The 17,800-nt window shown below is 38.0% G+C and overlaps 1 protein-coding gene across 1 annotated transcript in view; it reads left to right on the top strand.

Moving 5' to 3' along the window:
• LOC107757638 (progesterone-induced-blocking factor 1-like) overlaps nt 1-17,800 on the top strand; it is a 51,613-nt gene that overhangs the window by 908 nt on the left and 32,905 nt on the right. Inside the window, exons 4-10 of the mRNA XM_016575177.1 lie at nt 776-957; nt 6,119-6,244; nt 7,209-7,307; nt 13,008-13,173; nt 14,418-14,568; nt 15,537-15,627; nt 15,762-15,864. Of these exons, the coding sequence (XP_016430663.1) occupies nt 776-957; nt 6,119-6,244; nt 7,209-7,307; nt 13,008-13,173; nt 14,418-14,568; nt 15,537-15,627; nt 15,762-15,864 (918 nt within the window). The remainder of the gene's footprint in view (nt 1-775; nt 958-6,118; nt 6,245-7,208; nt 7,308-13,007; nt 13,174-14,417; nt 14,569-15,536; nt 15,628-15,761; nt 15,865-17,800) is intronic.

A 17,800-nucleotide genomic window follows, 5' to 3' on the forward strand; every position in this document is an offset into this window, starting at 1 on the left:
ACCCCGGGCTGGACTCCGCTTCGTCCACGGTGAAAGCTGATCCGGCGATCCACAGCACGAAGTTGATGTATTCCCTCAGTGACCAGCACGGATCAGCTCCAGGCATGACGAAGCGGATATCGTCCTCTCTCTTTTGGACAAACAAAGTAGTTTCGCTTTCACAACGAAACACAGTGTCACACACGGCGGCCTTGAGTGAGCAGAGGCCTGCGGGCTAGAGAGGAACGGCCGGAGGGCTAGAGTGAGGAACGGCCGGCGGATTTGACGAAGGAGCGGCAGGTGGGCTTGCGGCAACCACATGTGACGACCCCGGGCTGGACTCCGCTTCGTCCACGGTGAAAGCCGATCCAGCGATCCACAGCGCGAATTGATGTATTTCATTATCAACCAGCACGGATCAGCTCCAGGCATGACGAAGCAGATATCGTCCTCTTTTGGAAGGCCAAACAAAGTAGTTTAAAGAGAAAGGAAAAATTGAAATCGCATCAACATCTTATCAACATCTGAGATTGACAGTTGATAATAAACAATGGTTCAGTTTATTTTCTTTTTAGACATATGTAGATGTATTTAGAGAGAGAGCAAGGTACAGTTCCTCTATATATTTGAAAAAAAGTCCATTATCCATTGACAAGGATGGCAGTACATGTTATAACTGGCACACTAGTCATGAAGGCAACTGGTAGCTAAATGTCAACATAAATCTATCTGTCACAAATTTTCTCCTGTTACTTAATTTAACTCTTTCTCACTGTTTTTCCTTTTTCTTCTGCAGGTAGCCACTCTGCAGCAGTCTGTAACATTGATGCAGAAGGACAAAGACTATTTAAACAGGCAGAACATGGAGCTTAATGTGCGCTGCGCTCATCAAGAAGACCGTCTGGACAGAATGCAGACCCAGCTTGAAGACACAAAGAAAGCCAGGGAAGATGCCTATGAGAAATATGTTGCTTCTAGGTATGTGTGATAAATAATAAGGATGGTGCTTTCTTTTTACTTTTTCCAGCTGTTAAGTTTAATGTTCAATTTAATGAGCAATACGGCATTGGTCTATATTAAGAAGTTTGCATGATATAAATAAATTAGGGGTGCTCCGATCCGGATTTTTGAGGCCGATCGCCGATCACAGAAAGCAGTATCTGCCGATACCGGTCACCGATACCGATCTTTTTAAAGCCTTCTTTTTATAATTTATAACTATTTATAGCAGGGGTGGCGAACGTCGGCCCTGCAGAGTTTTGCTTCAACCCTAATCAAACACACCTGAACAAGCTAATCAAGGTCTGAACAGTTACTAGGAAGCTACAGGCAGGTGAGTTTTAATTAGGGTTAGAGTTGAACTCTGCAGGGCTGCGGCTCTCCAGGACCGGAGTTCGCCACCCCTGATTTATAGTGATACTCCAATCAGGATTATTAGACATTTATTCAGGCCTGAATTTAATTTTTGAAAATGGGGGGAATTCTCCTGTTAGGTGTCTCTTGTGAGAGGAGAAGCAGCTTTCACACAGGAGTCCGCTACTGATGTTTACCACAAACACAATATCCATTATTTTGATTTAAAATCCAAACATTGTCACTGAAAATGCTTTTTCAGCATACTGTTACTTTAATTCAGCGCTTGCAAGGGTAGCAAACATAGACTTGGTGCGGAAACCATCTCTGCTCTGCTGCAGACGCACCGCTACTGAACGCACTGCCGGACCGCAACTGTGTGCAGTGTGAACGCTTTAATCCGTTAACATGAGCGCGGAAAAAAATAAATCCGATCTTCAATTCCCGCCCTATATTTAAATTTAACGGAGTTCACGTCAACGAAATCAAAAGATAAGCGCTGCATTTTATTAATTATCAGCTCATTTCAAGATCAAAGACCGCAATAGGAGAGCGCGCGGCATCAGCGCTGGAAAGATACGTTTGTCTTAGCCTACTAATTTTAATGAAGATGATTGTGTGTTGAGTGACCGTCTGCGTCTTACTTTGTTTCATTCGCGGCAGTTTGAGCGTATTTTTTTTTGTATAGCTGTTCACACTGTTGTTTTAAATGTGGCCAATATAAGATTTCCAGTGTGAACAGATCATGGTTTTGAACTGACCCGCATGCGCAAAAGAACGATACGAACAGGGTTTCCAGATTTTCACAACAAAATCCACCCAATTTTTTCTCAAAACTAATCCAAAACGAATGCGGCCCAGACCACCTCCTGAAGTGGTTTGAGCGATCTGTCTCCAATGCAATGCGTTTCGGAGACCATTTACACCTGGTCTTTTCACGATCGGATCAGATCAGACAAAACGCATTAAGTGACCAGATGTAAACAGCCCCTAGGCTACGTTCACACTGCGAGCCTTAGTGCTCAATTCCGATTTTTTTCTCAGATCTGATTTTTTTTTGTATAGCTGTTCACACTGTTGTTTTAAATGTGGCCAATATAAGATTTCCAGTGTGAACAGATCATGGTTTTGAACTGACCCGCATGCGCAAAAGAACGATACGAACAGGGTTTCCAGATTTTCACAACAAAATCCGCCCAATTCTTTCTCAAAACTAGCCCGATCATGTTCAGGAAGGTAAACATCGCGTTAGTGTGGTCGTGTCAACCCACGAAGTTGAGAAAAATCCCACGGCAACAGAGGAAAAAGTAGCCCCAATTCCGCGGGGAAAATATTGATTTGGCAACACTTGCACAGCGCGCCGTCATACGGAAGTAAACACGGAGGATATAAAGTAAGCGATTATGCGTTTATTTATAGTGTGATCTGCTGCAGAAGCCAGCGAAATTATGCACTGGCAATATGAAAAAATAAAGACAAGGATGTGACAAAAGAAGGCAGGTTATTGACCGCAGTAAAGATAGTTTGCGGTTTGATATTCAGATTTATTTTGGCTATAAATACGCAGCGCGCTGTCATAGACATGCAAATAATACCGAATATCATTCTCCATGATTTGTGAATTCAGGTGACGCTGTCCTCCTGGCCGAAATCAGGTTTTTTTTCGTTGCGACTCTTAATTTTATAATGCCTATAGCTCCAAAAGTTGGACACTTAGAGGAATGAAACCGGTGTCATATTCACCAGCTTGATCTGTGAATTTTTTCACAGCAAAGCTCTTGTCCGTAAACCCCTTGGTAATGTTGTTTTAAATGTGGCCAATATAAGATTTCCAGTGTGAACAGATCATGGTTTTGAACTGACCCGCATGCGCAAAAGAACGATACGAACAGGGTTTCCAGATTTTCACAACAAAATCCGCCCAATTCTTTCTCAAAACTAGCCCGATCATGTTCAGGAAGGTAAACATCGCGTTAGTGTGGTCGTGTCAACCCACGAAGTTGAGAAAAATCCCACGGCAACAGAGGAAAAAGTAGCCCCAATTCCGCGGGGAAAATATTGATTTGGCAACACTTGCACAGCGCGCCGTCATACGGAAGTAAACACGGAGGATATAAAGTAAGCGATTATGCGTTTATTTATAGTGTGATCTGCTGCAGAAGCCAGCGAAATTATGCACTGGCAATATGAAAAAATAAAGACAAGGATGTGACAAAAGAAGGCAGGTTATTGACCGCAGTAAAGATAGTTTGCGGTTTGATATTCAGATTTATTTTGGCTATAAATACGCAGCGCGCTGTCATAGACATGCAAATAATACCGAATATCATTCTCCATGATTTGTGAATTCAGGTGACGCTGTCCTCCTGGCCGAAATCAGGTTCCCTTTCATGGGAACTTCGAACTGCGTCCTCTAGGGGTCGCTATGGGGAACGGTCGAGCTCGCTCGATTTGTACTTTCACAATCGCATTTTATCGCGTGGCAGTGTTTATCTTTGCTCTGCCCCCCCCCCGTTTTTTGTAGCCTATAATCATGTCATTCGGTACTGTTCCTGTGAATAACGGTTTCCAAGTCATTAGGTAAATGAACACATACACGTATACAATTGTACACTTTGTTTGACAATAAAGTTTTGGTTGTTGTAACTTTCCTTGATTAATTGGCTTCAATATTCTGATTTGCAAAAGTTTCACAGTGCAGTGTTGGTCAGTTAACATTTCCCTGATTCATTTACATCACTATTTTGATTTGTGAAAACGTTCATAGCGCAGTTATGGTCAGATAACGGTTCAGACAGTAACATCACTATTCTGATCTGTGAAAACTTTCACAGTTCAGTTTGGGTCAGCTGACCCTTCCCTGAGTCACTAAAATCACTATTCTGATCTGTGAAAACTTTCACAGTTCAATACAGGTCAGCTGACCCTTCCCTGGGTCACTAACATCACTATTCTGATCTGTGAAAACTTTCAAAGGTAAGTACGAGTCAGCTGACCCTTCCCTGGGTCATGTACATCACTATTCTGATCTGTGAAAACTTTCAAAGGTAAGTACGGGTCAGCTGAACCTTCCCTGGGTCATGTACATCACTATTCTGATCTGTGAAAACTTTCACAGTTCAGTTTGGGTCAGCTGACCCTTCCCTGAGTCACTAACATCACTATTCTGATCTGTGAAAACTTTCAAAGGTAAGTATGGGTCGGCTGACCCTTCCTTGAGTCATGTACATCACTATTCTGATCTGTGAAAAATTTCAGAGGTAAATACGAGTCAGCTGACCCTTCCCTGGGTCATGTACATCACTATTCTGATCTGTGAAAACTTTCAAAGGTAAGTACGAGTCAGCTGACCCTTCCCTGGGTCATGTACATCACTATTCTGATCTGTGAAAACTTTCAAAGGCAAGGCAAGGCAAGGCAAGTTTATTTGTATAGCACATTTCATACACAATGGTAATGTTTTCACAGATCAGCATAGTTAAGTTAAGGGCTCAGGGAAGGGTTAAATGACAAAAACTATACTGTGAAACCTTTAGCAAAACAGAAAATAGAAGCCAAGGACTCATAAAAGGTAAGGTAAAACAACCAAACCTTTATATTGTGAAAGATTACACAAATCACAATAGTCTATTAGAGCCGTGTATGATTTATCTAATGGCTTGGAAAACCATTATTCACTGGAACAGCAACGTATGACATTATGACAGAAGAAAAAAAGAGCAGTGCAAAGAGAAACAAAGACACGCGATAAACTGCGTTTGGGAAAGTTTTCACAAATCGAGTTTGACCTAAAAACAATGTTTTTGTATTCCAGCAGTCTGCGTGTTTATTGGTAATAGACGTTAAACATGAAGAACGCCTATTTTTCACATTCCTTATAGCGGACTTACCAAGGGGTTTACGTACAAGAGCTTAACTGTGAAAAAATACACAGATCAAGCTGGTGAATATGACACCGGTTTCATTCCTCTAAGTGTCCAACTTTTGGAGCTATAGGCATTATAAAATTAAGAGTCGCAACGAAAAAAAAACTGATTTCGGCCAGGAGGACAGCGTCACCTGAATTCACAAATCATGGAGAACGACACTCGGTTTTATTTTCATGTCTATGACAGCGCACTGTGTATTTATAGCCAAAAGAAATCTGAATATCAAACCGCAAACTATCTTTACTGCGGTAGAGTATTGAAACTTTTATGATACGAGCCCTCATTTTTTGCTTGTAGAGTTGTCACTGTAATACACATGAGTTCTGACACATCACACTTCCACTGATTACCTTTTGCTACTGTCTTGATAACTTGGGTATGTGTTTGAAGTGTCTCCCGTCACTGCGGAATTATGACGAATGTCGATCTAGAGTGACGTAAAAGCCGCATGAAATCCGACATGACCGTTCACACTGTGGTCGCATTGCAAAACATCTGACATGGATCGGATTTAGTACCACATATGGAAGTGGCACAAATCAGAATTGAAAAGATCAGAGTCCATGTGGTTTGTGCTGATCACACTGCTATGACAAAAACAGATCTGAGTCACATGTGAGCAAAAAAAAATCTGATTTGGGCCACATTTGCCTGCAGTGTGAACGTAGCCTTAGATACCGCCGATCAATCATCCCAACGTGATTATCGGCCGATAGTGATCGGAGCACCCTTAAAATAAATGGGCCAAATCTGGTGACAATATACTAGGATTTGGAGCAGAGACCCATTAATACTGTCAAATCTTGTTGTGAAGTCATTACAGTTTGACAGTTGTGCTGTTTGCATCCCTCCACCAGAGATCACTATAAGACAGAGTATGAAAACAAACTGCGTGATGAACTGGAGCACATTCGAACGAAGACCAGTCATGAAATCGAGAGCCTGCAGAGGGCATCTAAAGAGACGTATGAGAGAGAGAACAGGTGAGAGCATGCCTACATGTCTCTGACTGGACAGGGACAAATCCTTGAAAAAAATAACATAACTGTTTGCCATGGAAAACCTGGGTATGTAAGGAAGTTTTAGAATTGTGATTTCCAGTCCTGGAAGTCTCATTGGAAAATCTTGGAACATCATAGAAATTTCAATAAGAAATGTAAATATTTCTAATTATTCTTCTCTAAAATATTTCATTGGCTAGAAATAACTCCATAATGTTTAAGTCATTGTCATTTTTTCTTTTTTAATAATGATCCTGTAATAATAAATGACAAGAAATGTATATATAAAAAAATGGGGGAACTCTGTTTCTTGTGTTGGTCTTCTAAACATTGTTAGGAAAATTAAGAAAAATGCAACTAGATACTGGATACTTTATTGATTTCGTTTTTGCAAAACGTAATCATATTTTCTATGATATTTCATAATTTTGAGTCAGCATAGGGGTCGATCGCTGCACCCCTAGTGACCAAAGACAAAATAATCATAGCATTAAAAATTAATGAAAGTATAGTAGCTACAACTAAAGAATATCTGATTAAAATCTAACAACTCTGCATGCTTGCTTTATATTTACTCTTGCACTACCACAATGCCATTTTCTGTACACAGTATCAGAGCAACATTATACTTGTAAGTTGTTTTGAAAATTGGCACATGTCTCGTTTCATGTCGGCCTCCAAATTTTACACATTGTTTCTCCACTTTTGTGGGACTATAATTCCTTTGTAACTGGATTTATGCCATCTCTCTGCATCAAAATGACTTATTTGTGATATATCAGTGGAAGGATGGGGTTTGCTTGTTTGCTTGTTACAGGTAACAAATGAATGGTGAAATGAACAGTTAATGAATGATCATTCTTCATATTGTGTCAAGGCTTTAAAGCACACCTGTGCTACATAATATACAGTATTGTTTCAGGAAATGTGTTAATTACTCTTTCAGAAACCTTCGTGAAACCCGAGATAATGCTGTCATTGAGAAAGACAGAGCACTGAATGCAGAAAGAGATGCCCAAGCCAAATATGATCAACACTTAGACCAGTAAGTGCATACACACCTCTCACATATGCGTGACTATCTCTAGCTGTCTTTATATTCTGATTGACATTTACTCAATAAAAAGCACTATTGAGCAAATACATGTGCAGGAATTCTTGCCAAATCATCATTCAGTGGAAAGGAGCATGACAGCTGAATGTGTGTGAATCATAAAACTTTAATACACCAGTGAATAATGCGAAGATGCCGTACCTTCTTGGCGTTTTGAAATCAGAATGGTAACTTTGTAAATGTCTTTCAAAATTAGGACCAGGCATCGACATCTAATTCAACTGTTATGCATTCCAATATGATATCAAAGTATGCTACCATATAAAGTTTAAAAGTGTCAGTAAGATGTTTTTTTTTTTTTTTTTTAGAATTTAATACATTTATTCAGCAAGAATTGATCAGAAGTGACAGTAAAGACATTTGTAATGTTGCCAAAGATTTATGTCTTACAAATGCTTTTCTTTTAAATGTTCAAATTAATGAAGAATCCTAAAATAATTAGCCACTTTCCACAAAAATATTAAGCAGCACAACTGTTTTCGACTTGATGATAATTAATGTTTCTTGAGCAGCAAATCGGCATGTTAGACTGGTTTCTGAAGGATCCTGTGACACTGAAAACTGGAGTACTGACTGCTGAAAATTCAGCTTTGCATCACAGGAATAAATTACATCTTAATATATATTTGAATAGAAAAATAATACTTTTTGTAATAAACTGTAATAATATTTCGCACTATTTCAGTTTTTACGTTCAAGGGGTCATATGATGCGATTTCAATTTTTCCTTTCTCTTTGGCCTTGGTGACCAAAAGAGATTCTTTCAAAAGCAAACCAAAAATCAGACCCCAAACTTTTGAACAGTAGTGTAATTGGATCATTGTTATTGTTATTTTTTTTTTATTATAATAATATTGTTTAACTGTAATCAAATGACTTAACTTTTGCATTTATGAGCACACAGTAGAGATGAGCTGTTGCGTTAATGCTTTTTTAGCCTTTGCGTGCATTTGTAAATCTGTGAAAAGGACCTTTCTTTAGGGCTTTTTTTTATGTTTTGCTTGTTTTTTCTTGGAGTCAAACATTTCAGGCTTGACTGGATTCCTCCAAGGCCAAATCAAATAATCTTTGAGTGAACTGATGATAGACATGCCCATATATTGTCACTGTAAGTAAAAGTGGGTGTAGTCATGTTTTTTAGTGAGATGTCTATGTACGATAATCAACAACTTTAAAAGTTGCAGGGAGACATATTTTAACCTCTGTTACCGCCTCGAGAAAAAAGAAAGTGTTCTTGAACATTAGTTATTATTTAACTAAGAAATCAAAGCCAAGATTTTAAAATATGCTGATTGTTGTCCTCCTGGTTATGATAGCTATAATTATTTTTGGAGCCTGGGTTCTTAAGGAGGAATTTGTCGTACAGTATATGTTCCCACGGTATTAAAGCCTGACAGAGGTGCCGAACATGCCTTTGTTAGTCATTCCATTGTGACGAAATGCAGTTGAATCCTTGTGTCTACACTGTCAAGATCAGGACAGTATTGGTTCTGGACACTGGGCTGTGGTAGACGAATGTGAACAAATAGATAAGCTAAAACAAGGACATGTGGCTAGTTACGACATGAACAGAATTAAAGAAAATAATCATTGAGTTGTCAGAGCTCAGTGAAGACTCATTGACAGGCTAATTTAGCATTTGAGCTCTAGTTTGAGCTCTAGCAAGAAAACATGCTAAACTGGCTAGAAAAGAAAAAAGACGGGTATTTCCACTTTGGTACACTCTACTGGTGCATGTCTGCAGCCAAAACATAGACAGTTGGAAGCACAGGCTTGAAAATGTACATACTTGAAATGTAAACCTAGTGTAGGTGTAGCTACACTACCGTTAAAAAGTTTGGTCTCTGTAATATTTGGTAATGTTTTTGAAATAAGTCTGTTATGCTCATCAAGGCTGCATCTATTTGATCAAAACTACAGTAATGCAGTAATATTGTGAGATATCGTTTCTGTTTGAACTGTTTGAATTTGAAACTAAGCTAGTGTCCAGAACCTGCTATATTTTGAGGAACCCTGTAATATGCTGATTTTCTGCTTAAGAAATATTTCTTATTATTATCAGTGTTGAAAACAGTTACGATGCTTAATATTATTGTGGAAACCATGATACATAATATTCTTTTTTTGAAATATAAAGTTCAAAAGAACAGCATTTATTTGACATATAAATTTTTTTGGTAACCATGTGCAAGTCTTTGTCACTTACTTTTTTTCTTGGAAATGGGCACAGTTTGTCAAACATCTCTGGCAAATATCTTGTGGTTATTTAAATGATTTTTTCTTACTTTACTACCACTTTCTCTTTCTTTTTTGCTGCTACCTCTCTTTCCTCCTTTGCTGTTAGCTGTATTTTCTGTTTTGTTATCTCTACACTTTAAGATGCGTCTTTTTTTTTTTAAATGTGGTAGGTGATATGGGTGTCTAGAAGTGCAGGTTGTTGCCCCTCCTCTTTCTCCTGAGTGGTCAGCCCTTATTTGCCCATGTGAGAGGCTTACGGTGTCACTGAGCTCCAGCCACATGCCTAGCATTCCAGCAGATACTCTACACACAGTTGTTGGGCATACCCCACGTTTTTCAGCCCCGGGGAACGGATTGCTCACATTCACAGAGAAGCTCGATCGAGGGCAAAAACGACAGATGCTCCTTTACCCCGCTCTTGAGAGGTCGAGTCTACGGTCCGTGAACATGTTGTCCAGCGACTCTATTTTGGGTTTACAAATTTAAGTGGGGGAAGGGAGAATAGAAATGAATGTTGCATTGCATTGCGTCATGCCGAGAAACAGAATGAAGCAGAATAAAATTTTTGCAGTTGTGTCAAATGTTCTTGCAGGTCTGATTCCAAGATGACAAATGCCTATGTAGCAAAGTAAACGGCACAAACATAAATAGTGGTGCTTGACAGTTTGTGAATCCTTTCAAAATGTCTGTGTTTCTCCATAAATATAACCCAAAAGATCATCAAATTTTCACGCAAATCCTGAAAGTAGACAAAGAAAACCTAATCAAACAATAGAGACACAAAATTATACTTTGTCATTTATTTTTTCTGGAAAATGATCCACTATTACATATCTGTGAGTGGCAAAATCTCTAGGATTAGCAGCTAATTTGAAGGGAAATTAGAGTCCATCTGTTCAGAGGTGTTCTCAATCAAGGGAATGACTATCAGGTGTCAGTGTGTGCCCTGTTTTATTTAAAGAACGGGGATCTATCAAAGTTTGATCATGTTTGTGGAAGTGTGTCATGGCATGAACAAAGGAGTTCTCTGAGGACCTCAGAAAAAGTTGTTGCTGCTTATCAGGCTGGAAAAGGTTACAAAACCATCTCTAAAGGATTTGGAATCCACAAATTTACAATCAGAGAGATTGTGTACAAATGTAGGAAATTCACGACCATTGTTGCCTTCCAGAAGTGATAGTCCACAAGGTTGCAAAGGGCCCCGGGGTAACTTCTAAGCAACTAAAGGCCTTTCTCACATCGGCTAATGTTCATGAGTCCATTATCAGTAGAACACTGAACAACAATGGTGTGTATGGCAGAGTTGCAAATAGAAAGTCACTGCTCTTTAAAAAAAACATTGCTGACGGTCTTAAGATCATATGGACAAGCCAGAGGGCTATTGGAGAAAGGTTTAATGGACGGATGAGACCAAAATCGAAATTTTGGGTTTAAATGCGATGCGTTATGTTCGGAGAAAGGAAAACACTGCGTTCCAGCATAAGAACCTTATCTCATCTGTGAAACATGGTGCTGGTGGTGTCATGGTTTTACTGCATCTGGGCCAGGACGGCTTGCCATCATTGATGGAACAATGATTTCTGAATTATACCAGCAAGTTCTAAAGGAAAATGTCAGGACATCTGTCCAAGAACTGAATTTCAAGAGAAAGTGGGTCATGCAGCAAGACAACGACCCCAAGCACACAAGTCGTTCTACCAAAGAATGGTTAAAGAAGAACAAAGTTAATGTTTTGGAATGGCAAAAGTCAAAGGAGTCAAAGTCTAGAACTTAATCCAATTGAAATGTTGTGGAAGGACTTGTAGCAAGCAGTTCATAGGAGGAAACCCACCAATATTACAGAGTTGAAGTGGTTCAGTATGGAGGAATGGGCTAAAATTCCTACAAGCTGTTGTGCAGGACTGTTCAGAATTTACAAGAAATTTTAGCTGCAGTTATTGCTGCAAAAGGGGGTCACGACAGATATTGAAAGCAAAGATTCACATACTTTTGCCGCTCACAGATGTGTAACACTGGATCATTTTTCTCAATAAATGCATGACAAAGTATATAATTTTGGATCATTTGTTTGATTGGATTCTCGGTCTACTTTCAGGACTTGTGAAAATCTAATGATCTTTTGGGTCATATTTAAGTAGAAATATAGAAAGTTCTAAAGAGTTCACAAAGTTTCAAGCACCACTGTATATGTATCAGACAACCACTCCTTACAACATACTGTTCCAACAGCTTCCTCACCCTCCCTTTTGTCCCTGAATTTATGTAAATAAACAAGTTTAATATACTTTAAGCCAATAAATAGCTTAACAATATCCAGTCTTACTCCATAATGTATGATGGGAGTTGTCCAATTACGTACAATTTGTCACAATTATTACTATAGGTGTTGGTCACCACTGTGATGACACATCCTTTGTATTCTTCACAAAACTGCCTACATTTGGCTCGATGTTAGTGACAATGCACAAACAAAAAAAAAATCTTGACCTGCCAGTTTGGCCCCTCCGTAGGTGTGGTTACGGTTTCAACCAAAACCCCTGGAGCTCTCCGAAATGTTTTAATCTTTCAGAGACCTGGCTATAAATGTAGGAGGACACAAACAGATACTCAATCTGTTTGGGCATGTTGAGTTTTTTTTTTTTAAATAAAGCGGTGACTTTCTGCCCTAGGAAATATACTTGGCACGTTAGAGGCGGCCGCGTCTGAGCTTGGCATCACCCTAATTTAGCAATCGCTTAGCTTAGCCTAAGGTGAGCCACAGCGGAGATTATACATATTTCATGAGCCCCCCTCCCTCCCTCCCCATTTTGTTTAAATCACAATTTAAATGACAGTAAAGTGTTTTTAAAAAAATATACTGTTCTTTTGAACTGTCTATTTATTTCAGAATCCTGGAAAAAAGGTTCCACAAAAATATAAAGCAGCAAAACTCTTTTTGACATTGATAATAATAATAATAATAATAACATTGATAAATGATGTTCTTTTGAGACTTTTTTTTATTCATCAAGGAAAAATCTATTAAGCAGCACAACTGTGGTTGTATAACTGAATAACTTCAACTGTGATAATAATAAATGTTTCTTGAGCAGTAAATCAGTATATTAGAATGATTTCTGAAGGATCATGTGACCCTGAAGACTGGAGTAATGATGCTGAAAATACAGCTTTGCCATAACAGCTGGTTGTGTAAACTTTTTTTAATTAAATTGTTACATTTTTACTTTTTAGACTAACTTTGCATGGGAAAAGTTTGCAGAATCATTGAATCAACGATTCTGCAAACTTTTCCCATGCAAGGTTAGTCTTAAAAGTAAAAATTTTCACTGTTTTCATGATGGACAGTGTGCAGAATGAGTTAATGCAGATGCACTTGTATCTGTTTTTGTCCAGGTTCCGGCAGTTGCAGCTGAGTTCAGACAGCAGGGTGGCAGAACTGCTTAACCAGGTGAAGCTGAAAAAGTTTGAGTTGGAGCGTTCCCAGATGGTCCAGGAGGAGACGGCCAGGAACCTCAGCCTTTGTCAAATTGAGTGTGAGAAACATCAGAAAAAACTGGAGGCAAGGCACTATAAAATAGAATCTGTATGGCAAAGATAAACCTGAACAAAGTGATTTCCTTTAGCCTCATTGCATGTTGAATCCTGTTAATTGCTTAGTAGTTCAAGCTGTTAATTCCCTAAATGATTACTTGACCATTTTGTCATAATTTACAACAACTTCATGCCATTTCCAACCGGCATGACTTTGAATTTTCCAAGGAACACAAAAGCAGAATTATTGAAGTTACTGGCTTTTTCTTTTTACCATATAATGAAGTAAATGAGACTAGCTCCAAAATGATAGAAAACAACATAAAAGTACTTTTTCAAGTCGTATGGGCCATACAGGTTTTTCCAAGTCTTCTGAAGCTGTGCAATTGGGATGCGCAATATATAAGTTTTATATTGGTTATTGCATTAAGAAAAGTATTGGTATCAATGGATAATGGATATTAGATATACGTAATTCAACAATTTGTTAAAATTTTATGCTAAAATAAATCGCATAAAGGTAATCTTGTGATTTAACAAATTCTATTAAAACATCAATAATTTCATAACCCTGTTTATAATGTTAAGCATTTAAATCTCACCATGAATCTTTCATAAATGTACATTTATAATGGATATAACAGATATACATTTTTAGATACCTAAATTCGCTTAAAACAATTTAACTTTTTGGTGTTTCATTTTCAGTTTTAAGGGTTTTATTTTTGATTGTTTTAGTGTTTTACTTTTTAGTGTTTCAGACAAAATAGTGTAACATTTTAATATTATGAAAATCTTACATGACATTTTTGATACATTACATTAATATCAGCTTTTCATGTTGTACAAAATGTTAATACTGGTGCATACATACATATGATTTGCATGAGGAATTTTTTTGGTAATTTTGCTTTTTGTATCCCAATTGAAAGGCCAGTACATTCTTCAAAAATGTTCCTCCTCTGCTCCACTCTTTGGAATGGCGTGAGGATAAGTGATGATAGAATTGTTATTTTTGGGTGATCAGTTCATTAATCATTACCTTATGATTTCATTCTTCCAATAACAGGTATATAATTCTTATGAGCGTCACACTGAATCTCAAATCATTTAGACACCAGACAAAGGTTGAACCCATTGCTAGCCTCATAGAATAAGGACTGTACATATTTGTCATAATCATAAAACTTATTTGAACATGATGTTATGACGCCACCCTTGTTACTCAATTTCTGTTGTTATCTTTGTCCCTCTCTGAATCTACTTCTGCAGGTTCTAACAAAAGAGTTTTATGGGCTACAAACATCATCAGAGAAACGCATCACTGAATTGCAAGCCCAGAATTTTGAAAAGCAAGCACGACTGGAGACATACGAGCGATTGGAAAAGGAGCTGGATGATGTTACCATGCAGGCTGCAGAGAGTAAGACCAGAGACTGATTCAGTCATTGCAATTGAAGACCAAAGATCATCACATCAGCGAGGTTGCACACTGCAATTTAGGAGTCTGTTAGGCCAAGTATTCCTGAAATTCTTACCCGAGGGTCTTATTTCTGCATATATGATTCTGTAGATTTAAGGATGTCAAAGCTGTGGTAAAATTTGGGATTAGGAGTCTGTTTTATGACTACTCAGGAAACAGTTGTGCTGCAAAAAACACATGTGAGCAATGCAAAAATTGTTTACCTCTAAAATCAGTCCCATTATCAGGTCAAAATTTAAAGCATGTTAAATACACTGCATGTCTGTTTTTCTACAGTTTTGCATGTTCAGAATGCCATACTCAATCAGACCTGAAGACTGTTTGACAAAACGGCCCCAGGGCTTGTCCTTAAACAACCTTCTTCTAAACGCCAGTGAATATGCTGACACTGAACTGAGGTGATGCAAAAGGCTGGCCTAGCCAGGTTTTAAAATCCCTCCGGTTAACAACAGGTTTTTAACCTCATCAAGTTAATAACAGGTTTTTAACATCATCGAATCTGCATAGATCAGACATAAAAAAGAATGCCTAGTGCATGGAATGCAGGTTGATACTGGATGCAATCTTTTGAAAAGTACATTAAATGGCAGTTTGTACATACAATGACTTGAATACACATCATGAAAATAAAAATAAAAAATTCTTATTTGTTAGTTGACCCTTCTTTTTGTCCAGTTGGTTGTAAAAAAAACTTGCTCCTGAGTATCTAGGCCTCATTCTCTTTTTAATCTGTTTAAACACCACTTCAACATTTTTCACTCATATATAAACTTTCCTACACAGTATGTATTGTAAGAAGATAGAAAACTGTTTATAGTCCTATTAGTGCTCTCCCTTCTGGCCACGATACTAGCTGGGTGGTCTAGACATGCTTGCTCTTAAACATACTGTTTCTCCTTTTTTTGTAGTGGAAAATGAAGATGAGGCAGAGAGGGTGCTGTTTTCATATGGTTATGGTGCAAACATTCCAACAACTGCCAAGAGAAGACTGAAGCAAAGGTGAAGTCTGAGGAGGTCATTCGTCTTTGAAAACCAGAAGCTCATCTTTGTGTTTACTGACTGTTTTCATGTCTGCGTGACTCTAATCATAGGTTTCTGAATGTGTGTGTGTGTGTGTGTGTGTGTGTGTGTAGTGTTCACTTGGCTCGCAGGGTTCTGCAGCTGGAGAAACAGAACACACTGCTTAGGAGAGACCTGGAAAGACAAACGGCGCACAGCAGTCAGATCTCTGAAGAGGTGCTGATTTTCACTCTTTTGACACGAATGCAGAAACACATTTTCTAAATGAACGATTTCAAATCGAAAACTAATATTATCTGATTATGTAATCCGTATGAAAATAAAGTGAGGTACATTCTTTCCTGTATCTGAAAGCTTGAAGTGTCTACTTTTAAATGAACGAATTCAAATCGAAAACGAATATTATCTGATTATGTAATCCGTATAAAACTAATGCGAGGTACAGTCTTTCCCGTATATGAGCTCATTATATGCAGTCACCTGCACACAAACGCCCTCACCTAGATACAAAAAAATAGATTAAAAAAAATCAAGATTCATATAATTTTCATCATTTTTGAAAGAAGACCTGCTATGAGGAATAAACCCGAATTTACCTCAGAAGAACAGCGCGATCTTAAACTGAACTCAGAAAGTACTACAGACTGTAACAGAAACATTCAAGGATCAGCTTTCATTTAAAATAGTGCTTTGGAAAGTCCAACTTAATGCTTTTAATGTAACAAAAAAACACTCCAAGCAACAAAAGGTAGCCTAATTAAAAAACACAGCAAGAAATGGATAAAAGAATATTTCATTGACTGTCCATTGGAGAACATTTAGCTCAATCTCTTTACTTACAGGATTACTACTGCATATGCTAAATACCAACTTGAATGCTTATGCAAACAGTTATTTCATTTTTAATAACTGTACATATGTGAAATTGACCAAATTGTAGCCAATTAACCAAATTGTGAAAGAATATCTTTTTCTGATTAAAACACAAATTTAATCTTTTTGTGGTTTAATATTGTAAAAGCATAAAACATTGAAACCTCAAAATCAGAAAATGTATTCATTTTTAACTCTGAAAATGCTAAAATATTAAATTTTCTATACTAAATAATAATGTCTTTTTAAAATGTATAGAATCCAATCCTTGCACTTTTGAGCTGTTAGTCATAATTTAGAACACATAATTGGTTTCAGTAGGTGATTTAAAGCACATCAGCTGCTTATAACCAAGATAGAATATAGCCCGTGATAAAGGAAGTGCTTAGTGAGTAGTCGTTAATGTATATTACTTGTGATAACATGCATAGTATTCACTGGAACACAAGTTAACATCAGGCTCACTGTGATAGCAGAATAATTTGTCTTGTCTTGGTTTCAGACTAACCCAAGCCCATAGATTAGATTGTATTGTCAACAATGATTATCTTTCTTAATTGTTGTTCAGTCCAAGTTCAGTCTACAATCAAAACATAGCAGCATGCTTATAAAATGCAACCAAGATGTCCCATGCTTAAAACTGCACTATTTACAATGGAAAACACTATCGGAAGAACCTTCAGTAGACCTTCATCTTCACCGATTATTAGATCATTATTATTAGATGCGGTGATCCATAATATAATTTCTTAATTTTTATTTGTTTATTTGCATCTGTACATTTAACACTTTGCCCGTTAACATTTATACAACTACAACGTAAAAGAAATTAAATCACACGAACTGAAAAATACACAACAAAAAGAGAGCAATAGCATAGCTGCTGTATGGCTATTATACCGTAAAGTAAATAATATATTTATTTAGAGGGAAAATTGATCTGATCCTGTGGCATGTTCTTGATATACCCCAAAAAAGGACTTTGCGTTTTAGAGAGATACAGCTGTTAAATTATGAAATTCACATTCTGAATAGTATGACAGTGTCTTGTTCCCATTTTATTACAATACATTTTTTGGCAGGGCCGTGCACAGGGGGGTGGCCCGGTGGCTAGAGCCACTGCCCCTTTGCCCTCATCGGCTGAGGTGCCCCTCTCATCAATCCACCCCCCTCACCCCAGCTCAAAGCGTTCGGTTATCGCTCCGCTAAAGATCTGCTGATTACGCTAATCCGCTCCGTGTTTTCCCGCCGCTCCGCAGCATCACTCACAATCTGTGTG

Source organism: Sinocyclocheilus rhinocerous, unplaced genomic scaffold, assembly GCF_001515625.1.
Source record: "Sinocyclocheilus rhinocerous isolate Xijiao unplaced genomic scaffold, SAMN03320098_v1.1 scaffold1254, whole genome shotgun sequence".
NCBI lineage: Eukaryota > Metazoa > Chordata > Actinopteri > Cypriniformes > Cyprinidae > Sinocyclocheilus > Sinocyclocheilus rhinocerous.